The sequence below is a fragment of the Mugil cephalus genome, chromosome 13 (genome assembly GCF_022458985.1).
Source record: "Mugil cephalus isolate CIBA_MC_2020 chromosome 13, CIBA_Mcephalus_1.1, whole genome shotgun sequence".
Classification (NCBI taxonomy): Eukaryota; Metazoa; Chordata; class Actinopteri; order Mugiliformes; family Mugilidae; genus Mugil; species Mugil cephalus.
The window spans coordinates 4,477,251-4,499,859 of NC_061782.1; the positions used below are offsets into that span (position 1 = coordinate 4,477,251).

Consider the following 22,609-nt stretch of genomic DNA (forward strand, 5'->3'; position numbering starts at 1 on the left):
TGAAATCAAATGAAATAGCCTTGTTTATGTGTTGTTACTTATTATTCTTTTATTATTATTCTTACATGTGCTATTTCAGCCCTTAGCTTAACTTTAGCTTTAGCTTTAGCCAAGATAATTCCTTAATAACATAACTTGTTCATGTGTTGTCTTTCTTTTTCAACTTAAGTTCAAGCAGCCTCACGTGGACTAATTCTGCCCGTAGCCTTAGCTTTAGCTTTAGCTTTAGCTAAGGCTAATGCAAGTTTTAATATCTGTTTAAGATGATAACATTAGGATGAAATCAAACGGAGGGTTAACTTACGGTGGTTAGTCTTAAACCTCGTTTATGTCTTGTTCTTTTTCAGTTTAAGTACGAGCAGCCCTACATGGACTATTTCCGCCCTTAGCTTAGCTTTGTTTTAGCCAATGCCAGTTGTAAGACTTTTTAAATTAATTACATTAAGATGAAATCAAATACAGGATTAAGCTAGGCTAGCTGGCCTTAAACATAACTCGTAATTCTTTTCCAATTTAAGTTCAAGTGGCCCTACATTGCATAATTCTGCCCTTAGCTTGTCTTAGCTTTGCTTTAACTGTAACCAAGGCTAATACCAGTTTTAAGATTTTCTTTTAGGGTTAAGCTAGGCTAGTTAGTCTTAAGCTGAACTTGTTTATGTGAGGTTACTTTTTTTTCAGTTTAAGTTCAAGTAGCTAATTCTGTCCTCAACTTTAGCTTAACTTAGCTTTGCTTTAGCTTTAACCACAGCTAATACTAGTACTAAGACAATTTTTAGGTTAATTACATTAAGATGAATCAAATAGGGCTGTAGTAGGCTAATATATACTATAATAGGCTAGTTGTCCTCAACTTGTGTATGTGTTGTTTTTCTTTTTCAATTTAAGTACAAGCAGCCCTACATGGACTAATTCTACCCTTAGCCTTAGCTTAGCTTTAGCCAAGGCTAATGCCAGTTATAAGACCCTTTTTAAGTTCATTACATTAAGATTAAATCAAATAAAGTTTTTTGTTGTTTTTTGTGCAATTCAATTTCAAGCAGCCTTACATGAGCTAATCCTGTCGTTAGCTTAGCTTAAGGCTAAGGCCAGTTTCAAGGCAGATTTATCTAATGTATCAGAGCTGCATCATCTGCAGTGTTGCCAGATGGTTTCCAGCAGAAACACTGTTAAGCAAAACCAACCAAAACATTCGATCCATATTTCGTTCAGTACTTTAACCACCCAGATGCTTATGGCAGCATAAAAAAAATCAAAAGTCAAAGTCACAGTAATCATCCAGCAACAAACTGCAAGCAGCCACTTACATTTAACTACTATGAAGACATTTGATGCTTATCATATGTTAAATGAAAAAGTTCAAACCTGCCTAATTGGGCATGAAGTGCATTTTAGAGGTTTAATTATGGTGCAGATAGACCATAAGACTGTATATAAGTTTATGGTGCACATGAAGCTACAACATGGATCTGACACAGAAGCTACTTTTTAAAGTTTTTATCATGTTTTTTTTGGAGAGTTATGTATTTGCACAGGATGATGGTTTTCTTTCTGAAATCAAAAAGCCAAAGCACTACTCTGCAGTGTGCTATTTACCACGCTGGTTCTCTCACTTCTCCTTTACGAGTGAGCATATTTAAAAATAGAAATGGCGGCTAACTTAATAAAATCTGTAAAAACAAACAAACAAAAAAAAAAAAACGAGGCTGTATTTGTTGAAATCCACTACACTACACTACACTACACTACACAGCCTCACTCTGTTACTGGTCAAACATTCGCAGTCAGAGCTTTGTGTGGGATTTTCCCTCTTCTGAAACATGAGTTAGGTCTTGCACGAGGAGCTTCTAGCAACACATACGGCGCAATACCTATAATTAAAATGTGCTGCAGGAAGTTTGCAAATTGTAGGATCAGAGAGTGGAAGTAATCACCGTTCTCCGCGTTTCACAGAGAAGTCTCGACTGGAAAAAGAGAAGCACGGGCTCTATATGTGGCCATTGTTGGGCTGATTCTGGAGACGGTGATTTTAACGAGGTGGATGGACCTGTTGGAGCTTGCATGACATTTGCGTTAGTGAGTTTTATTTCAAAAAATGTTGTGTTATATTAATATATAGAAAATCGCCAACAGCTGAGGAACAGAAACTGCTTTATTTCAGGAAGTGCACAAAAAAAAAAACATGTTTTAAGTCCATATATGAGTGTAATGACAAAATAACTCATGTGAATAAATGTGGGTAGATACCATTAAAATGTGACTACAGGGAGGATACTCATGTGTAGTAACGTCGCCCTAATTTGGTGAGATGACTCAGTGACTCAGGTGTGACCGAGCGCTGGTGCTGTCAACAAACACTTGCAGCGACAGAGAGAAAGAGGTGGTTTTGCAAAAAGGAAAGGGGGGTGAGGGGGGAGGGCCGCAGAGGGAAGGGGGAGGAGACAGAGCAGCAGAGAAGGGGCATTACGGGAAATAGGTGGCTAAACAGGTCTAGCTTGCCTTTTCCAGGACATGGTTAGGAAATAGTGAGAAGCATTGACTGTGACGAGCGACAGGACAGACACACAACAAACGCGCCGCACACATGCATGTGCAGCCGCACACATGCATGTGCAGCCGCACACACGTGAAACGTTTGCACCACCGACAACTTTAACTCTGACAAGTCGTGAACCTGATTTTGATGCAACTCCCTGTGCACGAAGTGAAATAACCTTGATGAATTACTTCACCGCCCTGTCTCGGAGAGGACATCCTGTCCTTTCTGTGTTACCAATAATTGGGATGGGATGCGGCAACACCTTCTTCGATTACACAGCTCATGGGCGGCTGACGTGATGATTAAGTTTCATTAATATGTTGCATCAACAACAATCAAATGCACAGTCTGAACACAGTGTACAAGAGTCGGAAATACCCAGAAAAAGAACTGAGGCAACAGTGGCAAAAATACACTCATCTTTAGTAGGAATGAACCTTGAGCAGAATCCAGATAAAGAAAGAAGGAGGTTAAAAAGAAGAAATTAACGGAGAAAAGAGAATCATAACCTAGAAAGAAGTTAAATGCCATGCTACACAACGTGACAGTTAGTTACGTGGTTCATGCAACACTGATAATAGGCGAACCAGCGTTCAAACTAGTAAACGTTACATATCAGTAGAGACTCGACTTTAGCAAAGATTGTGGAGTCTAGTAGAACGATTTTACAAAGGCTCAACAGGTCACAGTGAACGGGCTGTAGTTTCCCCACCACTGATCTAGACCATTTTATTTGTATGTTAATGCACCCTTTTATTTATAAATTTATTCTTATTGTTTATTCCATTTATTCAAATTTTTCTCATTTATTTATTTATTCAAATTTTATTTTTTATTTATTTATTCAAATTTTATTTATATTTTGTAATTTTAATTTAATTTTAAATTAATAAATTTTGATTATTTTTATACTAATTTTATTTCGTATTTATTTATTAAAATTTTACTTTTTATTTATTTACTCTAATGTGAATTTTATTTATATTTTCAAATTTTAATTGAATTTTAAAATAATTTATTTTAATATTTTTTTTATTTTAATATATAGTTATTTTTTTATAATTTTAATTTTAATCCTTTAACGACGATCTTCAGTTTAGCTGATAAACACAGAATCTTTAGCCCTATGTAACCCTAACCCTTTCATTTTTTTTTTAAAGTTGACCTGGAGTTGCTCGGTTGGGAGCTGATTGTGCATTTTCTGTGCGCAAGGCACCAAACTCTGCACGTTGTTGTTCTTCTGCACCATGTTTTTATGTCACCAGATCAACCAGGACTAAAATCTTGAACACTAGATCAATCTGCCTCCGGCCCCAGTGAACCCAAACCTAAAACTTGTGAGTGGATTCTCACAGTATCCTGTGCAGAGATGTTAAATCAAGGTTTACTGTGGTTCCGAGACAGGAAGGAAGCGACATACAACATTTCTTCTCAGTACAGTATACAAGAGAAAACAAGCCTCTCCAGTTCAGCACATCCTGGGTTCCTTGGTAATGACGCTTCAGGACGCACTAGTCGTAAAAGTACCGAGTTTTTACTGTACATCGAAAGTAGAATTTTTCAAGAAAGGAGATTAGAATCGAAAACTTAAATTTGCATCCTATCAACATTCATCGCTTAATTTGCGGTGAAAATGTGAAGTTTTTCATAAAATTCTTCATAACTTGAGGCTAAATCAACTCATATTGTTAACGTGACCTCTTATCTTTTGCCACAAAAGGTCAAGAGTGAACACGCGGCACAGACATAGACATTTATTTAAAATGTGTTATTAAGGGCAGAGCTGCTGACGCCTCGGCGTCTTACGTCATATCGACCTAAATAAAACATATATCTATTAATCTGCAGTTCAATTTGTGGAGTTTCCTCCCGTGTCAGCAAGCGTCTGATCAATCTAATGCTTCTGAGCCGGTTGAAAGATTTTATCCAGACGCTCTGTGGATATTTTTTTTTCTTTTTACAGTCTTGACTCAAGATTATTGTACCACTGGGGTAAAGGTGAATTTCACATCTGTATGGGACTGAACTGCTTCGGTTGCAGACGCGAGGAAAAGACAAGTCGATAGATGTCGAGTAAGAAGCGTTAGGAGGAGGATTTATAAGTGTGCATTAGCCCGTTAGCTACTCGCCAGTGACCGTGTGCTGGAAAATACTCGCTTTAAGTCTAAAACTGAGCTGTTACTAAATGATTTAAATCATATATTAGGATTTTCTGGGGATTTCAGACAAACAAAAGTTGATAAGACAACACAGTTGTCAACCTGACATTACTCAACAGTAGCAACTATACACTTCCCTTTTCCAGTAGCATGACTCATCTTATCATTTCATGTCCAGAAATCAGAAAGAGTACCGAATAAAAATAGATTTTTTTTTAATAAAATATCATGATTGGGCACAAAACTGTGAGTTTGCTAAACAAGGAGCATAAACAGAATTTTACTTCATAATATTCTTGCTGGATTAAATAACTTTGACCATCACGTACCCAGATTCCCCCGACTAACAACACACATTGCGTTACCAGAAACAAACACAGGACACCTTCAGAAGGCCCATGTCCACTCTACGATGAGTCACAACTGTTTTGGAGACTATTTTGGAGACTAGAATAATAGGGAAGGTGGTCATAATGTTATGCCTGATCGGTGTACGATATAAGACATGAGGATTGTAAACAAAGATACTATTTGTGAATATTCTCTGATGCTGAACGTTTATTTTTTTATTTGTGACCTGAAGGTTTCAGTTGAGCAAAAACTTAGTTTCGATGCTCGGGGCTGTAAAACTGTTTCATTTCATATTTCTTCTTCATTTTTTTTTTTTTTTTTTTTTTTTTGTATATAGTTTTGTCTGCCCGAGACACAAGGGAATTGCATTTTGACCACAACCAAAATCAAAATGAAACAAGTATCACGAGGACGCAGGCTGAATGCAGCTTAAACTGAAAGTGCAAAGTCACTTGACTCAGTCTGATGATCATGTTGTTGAGACATGTATCTGTCAGAGAGACTCGTTCACCCCACGAAACGTAACACACCTGAAGATCCTCATCACAAACCCTTCACGGATTAAGTGATGTTGAAGTCGCGTCCCAACACATCTGCCTGCATAAGCTTATTTTTTTTTAGTTTACTTCATTTATACAGCACCTTAAAAGAAAAGAACTTCACATTCAACATGTCATATAAAAGATGTAAAATACAGATGAACATCAATGTATCAAGAAAGGAGATGTTGTGTCTTTGGATAATTTTTTTCATGTTTATAGACTGAATAGAAGTGGGCCTATAGTTGAACCCTGAGGAACCCCACATGTAATATAAGCAGGTGCGCAGGAGGAGCTACCAATGGAAACAGTGAATTGTTGAGGAAATCAACTTTTACTTGTTGCAAAGTTGCAAAGGGTCAGTTCAAACACCTTTAAATCATTAATTACAGTTACATTAAACAGTGTGTAGCCCTATAAATGTTATATTAGCAGGCAACAGACAGTTGATGGTACATGCACACGAGTGAGTTTTAATTAAGTTCTTGACTGTATTTCTAGCATTTTTGTTGTCTTTTTCTTTTTATTAACTCATATAGATATATTTTTACTTTAATTCTGTGTTTCTATAAAGCACTTTGTAAAGTTGTTTTTTAAAGAAAAAGTGCTATATGATTATTATCAATATGAATATTATGAATGCACTCTGAGGTGTGAATAATATGTTTGGTTCTCTCCTCAGCCAACTTACAATCAAAAAACAAAGCAGATGATGTAGACATTCGACCTGCCAGAAACAATGACGGTGCACTTCTACAGTGAAATCACTGAGTAAATCTCAGTTGCTGCAGCCTCTTCTAAAAGCAACAACAAACTGAAGCCTCAATGAGCTGCAAGCTTCCAGGACTCTGAAATGTGCTGCTAAGATTATGGCTGGTGCTTCTCACCCTGGACACGGATGCAAATCTATAGACCCCTTCACAGTTTGTAAACAATGTGAAGGGGTTTTTTTGAGGGGCGGGGCTTAACTGGAGGCAAAACATGAAACACTATAGCCTGTAAACGCCGGCTAGCGTATTTCAGGAGGATATACTAATAAAGTCTGGTCTGTCTTTATCAAGTGAAGTCTCTCCAACAAAGATATTACAGGAAGTAAGTTGAACCACTGTGGAGGGTAATGTAGTAAATGCAACTTGTGCTTGGACGCCCCTGAAACACACAACTAAAAATGCGTTAGCGAGCGGTTAGCATTAGCATTAACATGTAACAAGAATCCTCCAAATAATGATTAACTTAACTTTATATTAGTCATAATTACGTTTTCCAGGCTGAAACTGACGATGCATTTTATATTAATCTGATCTGATATGAAGTGTGCGCGTTGTTGTGATTGTCTTACTCCAAATGTTTCTTTTAATCGCCAAAGCCAAACTAAAGTTGTCTACACCTGGCATTGGCTGGTGTGTGATAAAACTTCAAGTTAGAGTTTTTGTTTGTTTTTGTAGTTTTGGCTCCAAAAATACAGCAAGACAACATTTTCCTGGTTGACAGTGACAGTTTTTCGTCTCAAGCTTCGCTCTGTTTTGCCTCCAGCTAATGTTGTGACGTCACACTCAGGCCATTTGTTTTATCTCATCTTAATTTACAGTTTTTTTATGCAACAAAAACCAAGGCTATTTTCTTACTTGGCAATAAATTAGAAAAATGTATCCTTTAAATGTTCTGAAAAGAAAAAAATACATAATATAAAACTGCTCGTATATAAAATGACACACTTTATTTATTAAGATTGATCATACAGATAATAAGGAAAAACACAGAAATAGTTACACGTACAGAGCTGAAATATAATATACCAAACAAACTTTTCTGGAGAAGTAAGAAAATACGTTAGCCGGGCTAAGTTTGACAAAGTTGCCTCACGAGAGAAGGTGTTTGTCGATCAATCCATAAGCGACATATATATATTTATTTTTATTTTTTTGGGGTTCATCCTCCCTAAGAGCATCAACTGTTAAACATGTGTGTATCTATAAAACATGTTAGAAATGCTCTGAGAACTCTGGATAACACATCCATGTGATCGCTGTTATGACATAGTCATTACAGAGGAAAGACACCACTGAATGTGCTTCCTCCCACTTCCTCAATGGAAATTTCAGTACCTCGCCAGTCCTTGAGTGTTTCAGCAGGGTCACTGCTTCCACTCTCAACTGTGGCTAACATGTATGTACAGAGTGCACAAACAACACAACAAATAATAATTAAAAAAAAAAAAAAAAAAAAAGATTTTTGTACTGAGACGTAAGTAAGATACGAGCAACTTCTACAAAGAAACAAAAAAAAAAAGTCAACCCGTGACAATAAAGCAATAAAAGTAATTACCCTCACTTGTGTCTCAACCCCAACAACAAAACATTTGTCATACACTAAGTTGACAGTGAATCCTACTTCACTGGGGAAAATAATAATCAAATAAAGAAAGTAATACATTCACTTCTTCAATAATGTAACTCTTGCTTGGAAACAATATGCGATAAAGTCACCAACAACAATAAAAAACATGGTTCAACCCCTTTAGAGGTTTCGACAAAAAACCTGGAGAACAGCTGGAAGCAAAACCAACCAATCAAGCACGCAACAATTAAATCAGAGGTTGGGGCACCAAAATGACAAAGACTTTTGTCTTCAACTCCTCGTCTTAAATTTATCCAGAAAGTCCATTTGCTTGATGTTGTTTGTGAACGACGATGACCCATTGTCATTGCCACAAAACCTTACATGTATGGATCGAACTCTCACTGAGCAAACGCCTGCTGAGCCTCGGGTGAAGCAAAATTTCTGACTTTGCAAAAAAAAAAAAAGAAAGAAACAAGATGAGTGTTCTTGTTGGAGCTGCTTTCGTTTTTCATTTCTTGGCGCCTTTCACTCGGTTTGCCGAGTCGCTTTAATCCAGTCGGACAAATTCTGAAAGTGTCCATCCGAGGGCATGCCGTTGTTCATGTAAGGATTCTGCAGATTCGTGAGAGCCTGGGTGGCGCCGCTGCCGTCCTGCCTCAGCAGATTCATGTTGGTGCCGTTGCTCATGGGACGAGGCAGCAGGTTGTGGTAAGTATTTCCTTGGCTTTCCCTCGGGGAGTGCATGACGGACGCGTGGCTTTCCTGCCCCACCGTGATCTGGGGCTCCTGCTTCAGCTGGAAGCCGCCCTGAGATCCTCCTCCCACCAGACCCTTCAGGAAGTCGTCCCCTTCCATCCCCTCCAGGAAAGGGTAGGAGCCCAGGCCCTGTGAGACGACTCTGCCACCGTTGTAGGAGTTCTGAACTGCGTTGACTGCACCGAAAGTGCTCCACATTGTTTGGAGACCTTGGTTCTGGCCGCCCATGTGGTTCTGGGCCTGCGTCTCGGAGGAGAGGTCGTCCCGTTGATGCTGCTGGTGGAAGAGCTGCTGGGACTCTGACTGGTTCATGGCGGCGGCCTGAGGACCCGTGTCCAAGCACTGCAAGTCCTGCGTGGAGAGCTGAGGGAGGGCGTTGTTGGTGTCACAGCTGCTGTGGGAGTAACCGGACCCACGGTTCGGCTGCTGCTGCTGCTGCTGCCTGCTGCCGTTAGCACGTAGCAGATTGCTCATGGAGCCGGACGGGTTTACGGTGACCGTGTCCACCGAGAGCGCCGAGTTGGGACTCGCCCAAGAAGAGCTGCTGTGTAGACTTGAAGCCTGCGACGTCATCATCACGTTGTGGCTGCCTGGGTTGTAGGGCTGGTTGAACACGTTGAGTTGCTGCTGCATCGTCGGCGGGGTCTGCCTTAGGTATATGTTGTCTAAAATACACAGTTGCATTTAAAACAACGGTAGGGCGGCATTATTAGAAGATGCTAACATATTTAGCTCAAACGCTTACCTTTCCTCATGTGGCCGAGGTTACTCTGAGGCACCGCCTTTGGCCTGTTCATAGCCAGACCTGCAAAAGGACCACCTAAAAAGAGAAAGAGTCTCCGTTACAACACGTACTATACATCTATACTTGCACAGACATGCAGAATACGACACATTTATTGAATATTCAGTCTCAGGGCGCTTACTTGACAATCCTGATATCTTCATTAAATGCTCTCTTCTTCGTTTCTTCTCGTTGTAGCCGTAAGGATCTGCAGCAAACACGGATTGTTACCACACGTCACCAGAATATGAAAGAAATCATCAAAGAAAGAAGGTGATTATTTCTCACCTTTGTCGTCGGGCAGGTATCTGAAATCCATCGGCTCACTGACTTCCTGGTCGGAAGGTCGGCGCAGCTGCATGTGCACCGTGATCGACTCCGTGATGGAGGTGTTGTAGTAGGACGGCGTCTTGAAGACGATGGCGACCTGGCGGTGGACGTCCGCCTGGGAGAAGGAGCCTTTGGCCTCCCAGCCGTCGGAGGAGAAGAATCGCACCTCGATGTCGTCTGTGGGAAATGTGGGGTGGGATGGGATGGCCAGAGAGGAAAAACTGAATCAACATGCAAAGAGATGTGGGCGGGCGAACAGTGGCTACGAAAAGTAAAAATGAATTGGGGGTGAAGATGAACGGAGAGGGAAGGGAAACCAATTAAACTACGCGGGATGCAGTAAAATGTGCAAGGTACATTAACAGCAATTACCTTTTTGTACTTTATCGCACAGTAGGAAGATCTCGTCTCCTCCTTTAACAGTCCCACTGTTTCTGTTGACCCGACAGATCCTGAGCTCCGCCGTGTTCGGCGCCCCTGAAGACGCAGAGAAACGATTTGCACATATGAAACCCCGACACACTGCAGGGGCCGACACTGATAACATCAGAATCTGCTTTGAGAAGCGTGGCTCGGCGTGGCCGGTTTCAAAGTTTGCCTTTGTTGTGCAGAACAAAAACACATATTGAGCCGTACAGTTGAATCCTCAGCAGGTTGAGTCACATGTCACATGCCTGCTGCTGTCAGAAGAGGAAGTGCTCCATGGTAACAATGTTGTTTGAGGGTTGGTGCGTATAAAGAACTTCCTCTTTTTTCTGTGAGCGCGTGCATGTGCGTACGAGGAACAGCAAACTAGTTCGCTAAGAGCAATAATTGAGACAGTGTTGAGGCAGAATCTACGCAGGTTTAGCAACAAACACCGGCATGAACTAAACGTACTGTATGTGCAATCACAGCTACTTGTGTAACGTCCCAAGTCTTACACACTGCAGTTATTAGTCCTTTGATAAAAGGGACTTAAACAGTAGTATAATAGCATATTTACTCTTGAAATAGAAAGTCAACAGAACCATATGGCTGCCACAGCTGATCTGGGGCGTGATGTAAGCGTGTTTGGTGCGAGCTCGGAGAACTCACTGTTGTCGTAGATGGGGTTGGTGACGATGGGGTTGAGGCCCCGGGTGCAGTGGCCGTTCTCGTCCTGCAGGAAAACCTGGATGCACAGACGAACCACGTTCAGGTCGTACTCCTCCGTCTGCAGCAGCTGCTCCCGCGGCACTGAGGTCAAACACAAACACACACATCTTTTATAAGCTAATCATTCTAAAATACTTAACACAGCAGCCGTGGCTTGTTCCCTGTTATTATTGGGTTAATTTGGCACTTGTTTGCTATTTGCACTTCTGGGTTAGACAATAAAGTCGACTCTAAATCTAATCTAATGGTCGGTGTCGGGGCGAGACGAGAGCAAACACAGATGTTTGCCAAAGGTATTGAAATATAACAAACTATCAGCAGCACAGGCGAAGAGATCAAGTCACGGCTGTGATACGTGACACGTTGTGTTTTTATAGGTTCACTTCACTTTTTTATATACTATCATTGTCGTTGCATTAATGTCTTTACAGCTGGTGGTCGAGGTATTTTATGGACCGTGAGTATCAGTCACTATCTGGGCTTTGAAGGTAAAACTAATGGGAATATAAGCCAATTAACGGTTAATTAACATGTTGGAACCACCAAACTCTCCCTAGTAAGAAGGATTTTAGACTTGTTCAGCGTAAATCTTAAACCTTTTGATCATAAACATCTGCAGGACTAGAGAGAATCTTTCTGTAGCTCAACTGAGACGTGCATTTTTCCCGTTTCTCTTTCAAGAATGGCGACTGACACTTTCACTGAAGACGAGTCGTGTAAATGTAAACCGTCCATCTTTATTGATCCAAATAACTCATTTGAGAAGCAGCAGGATGATGTGTACATCAGCAACTCAACACAGAAGCCTAAACCGCCTATTATACTGAAGTTTTTCAACCACTATATCATCATTACTGCAATAATTCAGCGGGATACAGGTGCGCGGTTAAAACTCTAACGTGTCAAACGTGTATTAGATAGTTCGGTTGATTAGTCGCTGTCGTTCTGTTGGTGGTTTTCCCACAAAAAAACCTCATGTTTGGGTCAAAACGAACGCGTCACAGAGACGCACTTCGCTTGCGTCCTCGGCCTACTTTCTCAACTGCACACTTTCGCACACATACATACATACATGCACGAGAGCGTCACACACACACACACGCCGCCCTCAGAGGCAACACGCAAACACGCACACCTTTTGCAGCGGGGAGAGCTCTGACTGAGACGCCCACGCACACACACAGACACACACACACACACACACACAGACACAACAGGCTTTCACATCTGCCAACTTTCTCTCCTTCCACCACCACCTCTCGATTTCTGTCCCTGTCGCGCTAAAGGTCTAGGCCATCCCCGCCTACACGGCCCGTTGCCACGGTGACGCCGCGCGACGTCACCATGGAGTGGAAAAAGTGCGTGCCTCTCTCTGAGTGAGCGTATATGCACGACACACAGCCAGAGATGAGAGGGTGCACGAGTGACCGTGGCGGTTCCTGACGTGTGTGAAAGTGGTGGGACCCGAGTCGGCGTCTCAAACTTACTCAACAAAATTATTATTTTTATTGTTATTATTATTTTAGGGTTTTGAAACGGCTGCAATGACAATAAAACGTACAGTAAGTGTGACTGGATGTGTTGTGTTGAGTGTGAACATCATGCTAGCTGCTGCTGCTGGAAATCCTTCAGAAGGAGTAAAACTAAAACTTAACGCTTGTTTTGGAGGTTTAGAAGATTTATCTGTAGGTTAAACGTGGAAGCCGTGGTGGTTTGCTGTTGTTAAAGTACCAAAACAGCAACCGAGACGTGTAAACGAGCCAAAACATTGTGACCACTGACAGGAAAAGCAAAGCAACATCGACCATCTTGTGAGAAGTCAGTGTTTTGATGGGGAAACTTTTTGGACCCGTCGTTCATTCGTGTGGATGTTACTTAGAAACACACACTAAGAACCTCCACCTCATAGCAACGACACTCCTTGATGACCCCTGACACAGACACACACACACACACACAAAAACGCTTCAGATACAACTAAAAACTAAACAAAACAGCAAATTCACTAGATCCCAAACTGATTAAGCATCTGTGGGATGATCCACACATACAAACACAGGACGCCCTCATAAGGCCCAAGTCCATTCTTTGTTGTGGAGACCTACACAATATTACAAAGGCGGTCATAATGTTATGCCTGATTGGTGACCAGACACTCATCAGTGATTATTGTTTAACCCTTTCCTCTGGTGCGTCGCCGAGCGGGTTTTACGAATGCAACTAACTGTTACACAGTAGTTTACGAGGGGTCTCGAAAGTGCAGGTCGTCAGGTTTTGTCTGCAGCAGCAGCAGCAGTGGGAGGCAGACACACACACACACACACACACACACACACACACAGAGTGGAGAAACCGAAGGAGGGAGACGTGTCGACGGAACTATCAGAACAAATATTGATGGAACATGGTGCGATCTGCATGTGTTGGTGGAGTGGTGCATGCTAACGGGTCCGAGGCGAAGCGCTGGACGGACAGGTGCAGGAAAGTGGGTTTTTGCCGTGGGTGGAAGTGGTGCATGCGTGACAGAAGGGAAACTGGGCCCAGAGTCATGAGGCATTTCTCTGCTGCATGGGGACGTTATAAGGGGGGTGGCGGGGGGGGGGGGGGGGGGGGGGGGGTGGAGGGAGGGGGTTGGCGGTGTGGTTTTAGGGTTTTGGCATGGGTGGGGTGGGGGCCGCTGATTAGGTAGTCTGACTGTGGGAGCAAATTGTGAGAGTGAGAAAGACGTGGAGGCAGGTGACGAGCTCCACCGCAGCAAGTGTCTCCACTGCGTGACTCACAATTTCATCTCGTTTCACAAAATGCAAAAGTCTGGTTGAGGCAATACCTACAGAGTCACATCATCTACAGTCAGGAGGACACAAAGACGACTAAAAGACAAAGTGCAAAATGTAAATCAATTCGATTAATTGTATTCTGTAGAGGTAACGCCAAAGGCTGCGCTTCACATTTACATTGTCCAACAGCTGGACAACCGGTTCCCGGCACTGAACCGAAAGAGTTGCGTGGGTGGAGTGATATTTAAAAAGAAAGAAGAAGTTGGACGAAAACGAGAGAAATTGACATTTTAGCGTCGAAAACAGGCGAAATCCACGGGGCTCGAGTCAGGATTCGGGAAAAGCTCTCAAGACCCGTAGAAAACAACCAAACAAAGAACGTCTGAATGAAGACCAGGGGACAAAAAAAAAAAACGGGCAAACTTTACACTGTAGGTCAGATTTTCAGATTGTGAAATGGACCAGTTCCCCTTTGCGAGCTTGTGAAAACGGGGAAATTCAACAGCAGCGATTGTGGGAACAAGTCGCGGCAGATCTCCCTCGTACAGGTGAGGGCGAGACCACGTCCACTCTCAGACCTCAGAGACGTGAGGGGAAGGGAAGTCAGCGAGGGTGAGTGAGGAAGGGAGAGGGGAAGAGGGAGGAAGAGGGGGAGGACTATTTTATCTCCCCCCCACCCCCCCACTCCGACACAGGAAGCAGCTGAGTTTCACAGCAGAAGTGAAGTGAACTAAAGTGAGTGGAAGGTTCGAGCTGCGAAAAAAATAAAAAAAAAAACAGAAACAAAAAAGAAGCAGCAATAAATAAACACCGATCAGAGTCTGAGGCGGCGTCGCCATGACGACCTCCGGCCAAGCTATAAGCGGCTCTGCGCGTGATGTCACCAGCTACCAGCGAACCCGGGGAGAGGCCGCCTCTAACGGAGCGGGAGGTGTGCTCGTTTGGCGTGAGATGCTAAAAGCGTCGGATCACGTAGGAGACATCTGTGTCACAGTTTCACACTCTTTAATTAAGTCCATCACCTCATCGGACTACGCTGGTGTCAAAGTCAAATATCACCATGTCTCAGTGCCTCCGCCCACGCGAACAGGAACGGAGCAAGAAAATACAAATATGTACAAGTATGCAAAGTACATCCAGTTAGGTCTGCACTGTTTTTGGACGCTGGGCGTTTTTTTTTACTTTAGACGTTCAGCGGAAAGTGTTCAAGTTATAAAAAGAACATGGTCTGAGAGGTTTTAATCAAAGCTGGACTTATGAAACCTTAAGATTTAGCTAACGAGTTACGCACATTATTAGCAAAAAGCAAAGTATTTGACTCCCACGCTAAGAAATACGATTAATCACAATTAAACATTATTCATTTTTAGTCTGTGTCAGGAGCGTGCACTGCAAACTGAATCATTAAAATGTAAAAATATAACTGTATGACGTATATTTTCTATCTATGATCATCTGTTCGAAAGCGCCGTAGCTTTAAGGACGGCTTTAAACCAGGCGTGCACCGCGTCAAACTGTGGAATTCATTACAGAAAGAGCTGAAGACGTGTGTAAATGCTCCTCGGTTTAAAAACCGTGTGACAGACGATTCCTTTTGTTATTGAGCGTCGAGTAATTGACCGACGGACCATGTGTGTGTGTTTATGTTTTAAGGCATCATAAGATTTCCTTCTTCCTGCTCCTTTCTAATCACGGTGCCGCACTTTTGATCTGTTTTGTTTTGTTTTCAGTTTGAGTCTGTGCGTAGCCATGTGTGACGTAATACTAATAATAATAATAATAAAAATATTCCTCGTTAATGAAGCAGGTCAAAGCTCCTGAGGTGGAATCTGCCGCTCGCTGTGAGTTTAGTTGACGCGAAACATAAACGCACGGAAAATGAAGCCGGACCCGTTCTGCAGCGGCTTAGACGACACTGAAAGGAATCTGACGCAGAATGACGGGAAGGAAAGAGTACGTTGGGAAGGGTTGGGTTGATACGAAGAATTTCGTCATCGGTGCAAAAACGCGCGACGCCCAGGGTCACGGGAGTGACACAAGCATGGACGCACTGATCCAGATGCACCACGGCCGCCTGGATGCTGCTGCCGCCGCTGCTGCTGCAGATGCTGCAGATGCTGCAGATGGACCTGACACATAGCGTGAACGCAACCCAGGGGGCTTTTGAAGGTAAAGAAGTGGAAACCTCATCCTGATCGAGCTGCAATGCACCGAACAAAAAAAAAAAAAAGAAAAAAAAAAAAACCTCAAAGAAACTAGAGGCAGCTGCAGTGGAGGTCTGACAAAGGAGGAAACCCATGACTGCGATGAGGTCCACACTACTTCAGGCGCTCATTCACATCTTTACTCATGAGGGGGTGAAATTTTTCCCTCTTCCACACTGTGGTTCCTTCAACTGAAGCCGAGAGTGTGCAGCTATTTTACTCCACTACCACGACCTCGTTGTGCTCGTCAATGAAACTTGGTGGCACAGCATGCAAATTTTTCTTCTTGATGCAAATCAAAAAGACACGATAACGTTTCGTATCTGCAACGACTGTAAGCGATCAGAGATCAGCCTTAAAAAAAAAAAAAAAAAAAACTAAAAAGCGTGCGTCTATAGGCGCGATTCCTTAAAACCTCCTAATACCCTCCACTGTGTTTTCAGACCTGTAAAGCACCCTACCCTACTTTTATCATCATCTCCGAGAGCCGGGGGAACTCCCTGGGTCCAACCCTCCCCCTTTTTAATGAATCCTGCATTCCCAGCTCTCACGTGGCATCCTGCACTCGGCTGAATTGAGCAACTGTGACCAAGAATGGGGAAGTAGCTCAACGCCTGTTTGTACACGAGAACCGCTGTGTGTGTGTGTGTCTGTCTGCTGGCGAGTACCGCAGCATGAAGAGCGCGCAGGAAAGGAAATGGCAAACACCGTGCAGATAGCGCAGTGGAGAGGAGAGAGGGCAGATATCTGAGCCGATGCGAGGAAAATCTGCTCGGCTGCGTGAAACCGGCGCTTGAGGACAGTTCTCGAGAATTGTTTTGAGCCCGTTTAGCGGTAAAAAACAGACAATCTGCTTTAAAAAAAACCATACACTCATTTACTGGAGCTCATTGTTACGTCACCTTTTACATCAAATTATCAGAGATACGGTGGTATCGAGATAAAGCCATTTTTATTTATTGTTTACTTTTTAAACCCATTAGATTAAGCAGAAACCACTCAATCTTTACTATATGTAGCTAGATTTAATTTGTTATTTGCTGTTTTTATATATGGAATTAAGGTTATTTGCTTTAAACGGAAACAGGACAGTAATGCATCCTGGATGGCCGTAATCACGCCAACGGAAAAGACATTGCATGTGGCTTCGTTACGGTAATCTCACCTCTTCCTCTAGTCTTCGGTTAAAGTTAATAAACTCTTATAACGTGCAGTAAACTGTAAATAACTTGTGAGACGTTGCGAGTTGAAGGCATTCTGGACGAAAAAAGGCAAAAGAATTTAATCGTAGCTCGTTTTCTGACCTTTTTATAGACAGAATATTCAAAAAAAAAAAAAAAGTCCTTCTGTGTTTTCTGTTTACCTCCTCTCAGAAATCACCTAGTTTTCTAAAGCTTGGTTGTGTTGTGACCTTGCAGCCACAGCTGGGCCTTCTGGGCCACTGGATGAGTCAGTAAATTACTAACGAACTAAGAGTGGGCCCTCCTGCTCATTAAACCATTGAACCGTAAAGCCGTCTTTCGCTTCCTTTGATTAGAGGAACCTTTAAAGTACGTATCAACGAAAGTTTTTATAGAATAAAGACGCCGCTCGACTCAGCTACAAATGTCCAACTGAGGTTCGTCCTCAGAGAGTTAAAAACGAAGGACGAGAGTCTGAGAAGCTGATCTCATAAAAAAATAAATAAATACTGAATGGTGCAAGCTTTCATCAGACCTAAGAATAAAAGAGGAAGTTTATAAGTGTTTCACGCTACCGTCTGTTCATATATGCTCAATATTCTGAACTTGCTGAAGCAACCGAACAAACAACGACTGATCACAAATAAAGTTGAGTATTATCCCCAAAAAACTGAAATCACCTGCAGAGTAATTCACATTTAGGGCGTTTTTTTAGCCGTTTCTGAGCCGCCAAGAGGAGGATTTATTACGACTGAAGCTGTACAACGAGTCCTACTACGGTCCCTCTTGAGAGTAGGTGTGACATTTGCATGCTTCTCCTTTTAGAGCCAGATGTTAGTGGGCTCAGTGACGTCTGCTTTCAGGTTTTCCCAGACGCCCACACATCACAGGAGGTCATTTTCTAACAACGTCTGTGTTGTAAAACGTGTTAAAAAGTCGGTTATATATATTTAACCATATTAACATCTGCCCTAAAGAATCCACCACATCTGTGGGGATGCAAACAAAAGCCGAGGAGAATCAGGAGGAAGAAGGCGAGGAGGGATCTGGACTCACCGTTGAAGGGGTTGATGCCTCTGGTCATCCTCTGTACGATCGCATCCTTCACTTCCCTCCTCCTCACGCACTGGATCCCCAGATTCTGGAAACTGTGTCAATGTTAACACAACAACAACAACATAAGAAACTGATACTGCGGATTAAAATAAACAAACACACACGCCTGAGTGAACACAAGTTAAAAAAAAAGAAAAAGGTTTGTGTGTGTAAAGGTCAAAGCTCGTGACGTAATTTATTCTCGCTCGTCCAGTCAGGCTGGTAAACAACGCGTCGCATTATTCATTCACGACTTTCACAAATTTTAAAAAACTTTAAACAGCTGCCTTTCGGCTCCGCTTTGTTCGTTTAAGTTTCGCGACAGAAATCCAGGAGGGATTCGCAAGATTATACAAAACAAAAAGATACTGACTCATTCATACTCTCGTGCATACGCTCCACTACTCACACACACACACACACACACAAACTTTGCTTTTTCTCTCTAACACACAGCAAATATGGGTGATGTCACTTGGGGAATTCCCACTTAGCTACCCTCATCACAGACATGGTTTGACAAATATGCTTTGTGTGTGTGTGTGTGTGTGTGTGTGTGTGTGTGTGTGTGTGTGCAGTTAGCTGTATGAGTTTCTCTTGTCTGTATCTGAGAGGTCATTGATTGATTCACACTCTTCCTCTTCTGAAACCATCCAGCGAAACGTGAAATACGAGGAGCAAACTGATCAAACCGAGAGTGTTTATTGTGACGACAGCGCTGCTGATTAAGACTGAGACTTGGGTGCTAATTGCTCCAGATGACAACAACAACTATTACTACTACTGCTACTACAGTGCGGGCTTGTGTTTTATTTTTGTTTTTTTGTGGGGGGTTTTGTGTGCGTGGACAGCGGTGGCTGCAGGGTAGATATCGATCACTCACGCGATCACTCTGCGGTCTGGTCCGAACTCGGCCTCGTAGAATCCGTCCTTGCAGTCCTTCCCCACCAGGTCGTGAGGGTGCGGTCGGTACGGCTCGTTCTTGGTCACCAGAAAAACCCGCACCTTCCCCTTGCCTGAATAATTGAGGATCTGTGGAGAAAGTATACGTGTGTTGACATATATATATATATGTGTGTGTGTATGTATGTATATATATATATAGCAGTTGTCGTGTGTTTTCCTACAACACCGACACACCACTCGGCGGGAACTCAAACCACTTTTCCAGTGTTCCTCATTCACGCTAAAACCACACGGCTGCAACATTAGGTTAAGTATTTCCAAAGGATAACTTGGTGAGAGGAAAGAAACTTCCAACCTTAGCTGGGATTAGGGGGTAAATTTCCGATCTATGGTTAGGGTTAGGGTTATGGTTGGAGTCAAGGAGATCACAAATAAGGCTCAGATTATTTCTGACATAAGGTACATTGGTGCGTTTTCAACACTTCACAACTTAAGTCTGTTAATCTGGGATAAACCATCTCCTCCAATTTAGAGTTAGAGGGTTAGGGTTGGATTTAAAAAATACTTAAGTCATTAAACAAAAATGAAAATTAGCTATAGAGTAATTCAAATTTGGTGTGTTTTTAACTTTACACTTTGGAGGGTTGGAGTGCAAAGGAGATCACAACTAAGGTTCAGTAATTTCCAAAAAAAAAACAATTCAATTAGCTGGAAAGTAATGCACATTTGGTGCATTATTGGTTTTTGAAAAATTTTTTTTTATGGTAACCATTGTTCACTTCACAACTTATTCTGTTAAAGTGGCGGGAACCAAACTCTCAACCTTTGGAATTAGATGATAACCATGTCCTCCAATTTAGAGTTAGAGCAATAGGGTTGGAGTCCAAAGACGATAAAAAATATTTAAGTAATTTAAAAAAAAAAAAAAAACTTAAATTAGCTGCAGAGTCACTCAAATTTGGTGTGTTTTCACTTTAAAGTTCAGTCTGTTGAAGGGGTGGGAACCAAACTCCCATCCTTTGGAATTAGATGGGAAACGTCTCCTCCAATTTGGGGTTAGAGGTCTAGGGTTGGAGTCCAAAAGAGATCGCAAATAATATTCAGTTAATTTCCCGCCCAAAAAAAATGAAATTAGCTGGAAAATAATGTACATTTGGTGTGTTATGAGTGTTTTTAGCAGCATTTTGGGCATTTTTTCACTTAGTCTGCTCAGGGGAAACAAACCTCCAACTCTGGGATAAGGCGGCAACCATCTCCTCCAATTTAGGGTTAGAGGGTTAGGGTTGGAGTCCAAAGGAAATAAACTTAAGTCATTTCTAAAAACAAACTTAAATTAACTGCAGAGTAACTCAAATTTGGTGTGTTTTTTAACTTTACACTTTAGTCTGTCGAAGGGGCGGGAAGCAAACTCCCATCCTTTGCAATTGGATGGTGACCATCTCCTCCTAATTTAGGGTTAGAGTCCCTCTGACTGACTGACCTGTAGACTCGGGTACGTCCTGTTGTTGTCGGAGCTCTTCTCTCCGGGGATGCTTCCAGCCGAGCGACCCTCACACTTGTACCTGAAGCGCATTCCCCTCTGCTTGGGCTGCTCGAAGATCTGGATCGCCGGCTCGGCCACTGTGGGACCAGGAGACGACAGAGTCAGTGAAGGGATTTGGATACGAGTTGAAAAGAATCTGGCAGGGATTTGCTTTTTTGATGTGTTTTTTTTTTTGTATTTTATTTTATGGTTTTGAGTTTCCTGACACTCGGGTTTGGGTTTTAGCAGGTGTTTCAGAGAGGAGATGCCAGCAGAAAGGCCACAGCTGACATCTGAACCTTCCCTGCGACAACAACAAATCTGTGGTGAGCGAGGCTCGTCGAGGTGGACGTGATGTCAGTAAAGAGCGAGAAGTCGTGTCGAAATGTTTCCCTACACACCTAAATGTTTGGGTAAGATGGTTCCTGAAGCTGACTGCAAGTCAAGAGTTGTCTTATGTAACCTGGATCTCTAGAAATCTCTCGGTTTCGTACTAATTTAACCCGATCGGGTGCAGCAGGGGCGCCTTTTTTTTTTTTTTTTTTTATGCTACAAATTCTCAAACTGATTCTTGTTACTGAAAAAGGGAAAAACGTCGGGGTCTGTACCTTCGAACAAAAGCGCAAAGAGGGGTTCACTTCGCATGAAACAAAAACCAGACCCACATGATGCCTGTGTGAGAGGCAGAGAGGAACTAAAACTGATCCGGGAAGTGTTTCTGTTTTTTTTTTTTTTTTTTCTTTTCTTCTCTTTTGGGTGCACAGCGTTTAACAAACCGATACAACGCAACACCCGAATCCAAATTCAAGAATTCAACAATGATGTAAAAAAAAAAAAAAAAAAAAAAAACAACAACGCAGCAGACGATCCAACAAGCAGGCCGACAAGTCGAGTTACATTTCTAAAAGACTAAAAGGAAATTAGCCAACAATACTCATAATAACACAAACAACTCAAAAGAAAATCGGCCCGTGTTCCTCATTTTTTTGCAGCTACTTCAATGCAGAACTAACACATGTAACACACAATACATAGAAAAAGCACCACAAACCATAAAGATAAGGATAACTTCTGGTTTACACATGCTGGAAACGCAGGTTTGAATCAACAATGAATGCTAATAAACCAGAAGAAAAGAGGAAGTGGTACTGCATACACGCACACACATTTATATATAGTCAGTGATTTTTTTTTTTTAATTTATTTTTGTTTTTTCTTCTTAACTTTAAGAACACACAAGCAGAAAATTGGGAAAGTGGACTTACTCAGGTGTGGATCGTCCCCTAGCAAGGAGGGCATGATAACTGAGGAGGAAAATGTGACATATAGGAACAAATTAGGCAAATATGCATGCAAATCAGCTACACCTGTACTCAAGAGTGGTGAGAACACGACTAGATAAATAAATAAATAAATAAATAGATAGACAAATAAACAATACATCTGTTGTGTGTGTACAACTTTTGTGTTGTTTGACTAATGATTACACTGTCAATCACTGCGGAGGAGGAAGATTATTTAGCTTTAACAATCACCAGAGTTGTTACAGTAAACACACAAGTATTTAAAATGTCTTTGTGTTGTTCTACGGTAAATGAAGGTGTTGCCACTCACCGTCCATGGTGCACGCACACACTGTGTCTCTTGTGTCTGTCTCCGTCTGTGTTTCAGGCTATTGTGTCTCTGAGGAGAGCTTGGAAGTGAATGACTGACAGCGGGTAGGAGATTATTTTTCTCTTAGTTGGACCGAGGGGGGAATTCCCCTCCGTCACAGCCTCCTCCGACCAATCAGGAGCCGCCTGACGCGCAAAGGGGGAAGTTTTTTAAAGGGCCAGTAACACATTTTAAATTAACTTTATCAACTTTTTTATTTAACCGAGTTACAGGTAGATTCCTTAACAGGTTTACGCGAGATAAAAAACGAACTCGTCGCGCACCGATCAGCCATAACATTATGACCAACTACAGGAGATCTGAGTAACGTTGAATCAT

At 42.1% G+C, this 22,609-nt stretch overlaps 1 protein-coding gene across 1 annotated transcript; it reads right to left on the reverse strand.

Annotated features, from left to right (window-relative positions):
- Positions 1 to 7,280: 7,280 nt before the first annotated feature.
- Positions 7,281 to 22,340, reverse strand: rel (v-rel avian reticuloendotheliosis viral oncogene homolog). Its single transcript, XM_047603756.1, has 11 exons — positions 22,232 to 22,340; positions 21,883 to 21,921; positions 20,576 to 20,715; positions 19,073 to 19,221; positions 18,151 to 18,242; positions 10,873 to 11,013; positions 10,168 to 10,272; positions 9,754 to 9,972; positions 9,608 to 9,673; positions 9,427 to 9,501; positions 7,281 to 9,346 (listed from the first exon to the last, which is right to left on the reverse strand). Exons 1-11 carry the CDS (start codon positions 22,236 to 22,238, stop codon positions 8,451 to 8,453), a joined length of 1,929 nt encoding a protein of 642 aa, XP_047459712.1. The 5' UTR covers positions 22,239 to 22,340; the 3' UTR covers positions 7,281 to 8,450.
- Between the last annotated feature and the right edge of the window lie 269 nt (positions 22,341 to 22,609).

What these genes read in the sequence shown, in the direction of transcription:
- rel (XM_047603756.1), bottom strand. An exon ending in CCAGACCGCAGAGTGATCGC is followed by an intron (nt 18,243 to 19,072) that starts GTGAGTGATCGA and finishes ACATTGACACAG; the next exon opens with TTTCCAGAATCTGGGGATCC. An exon ending in GTGCGATAAAGTACAAAAAG is followed by an intron (nt 9,973 to 10,167) that starts GTAATTGCTGTT and finishes CATTTCCCACAG; the next exon opens with ACGACATCGAGGTGCGATTC.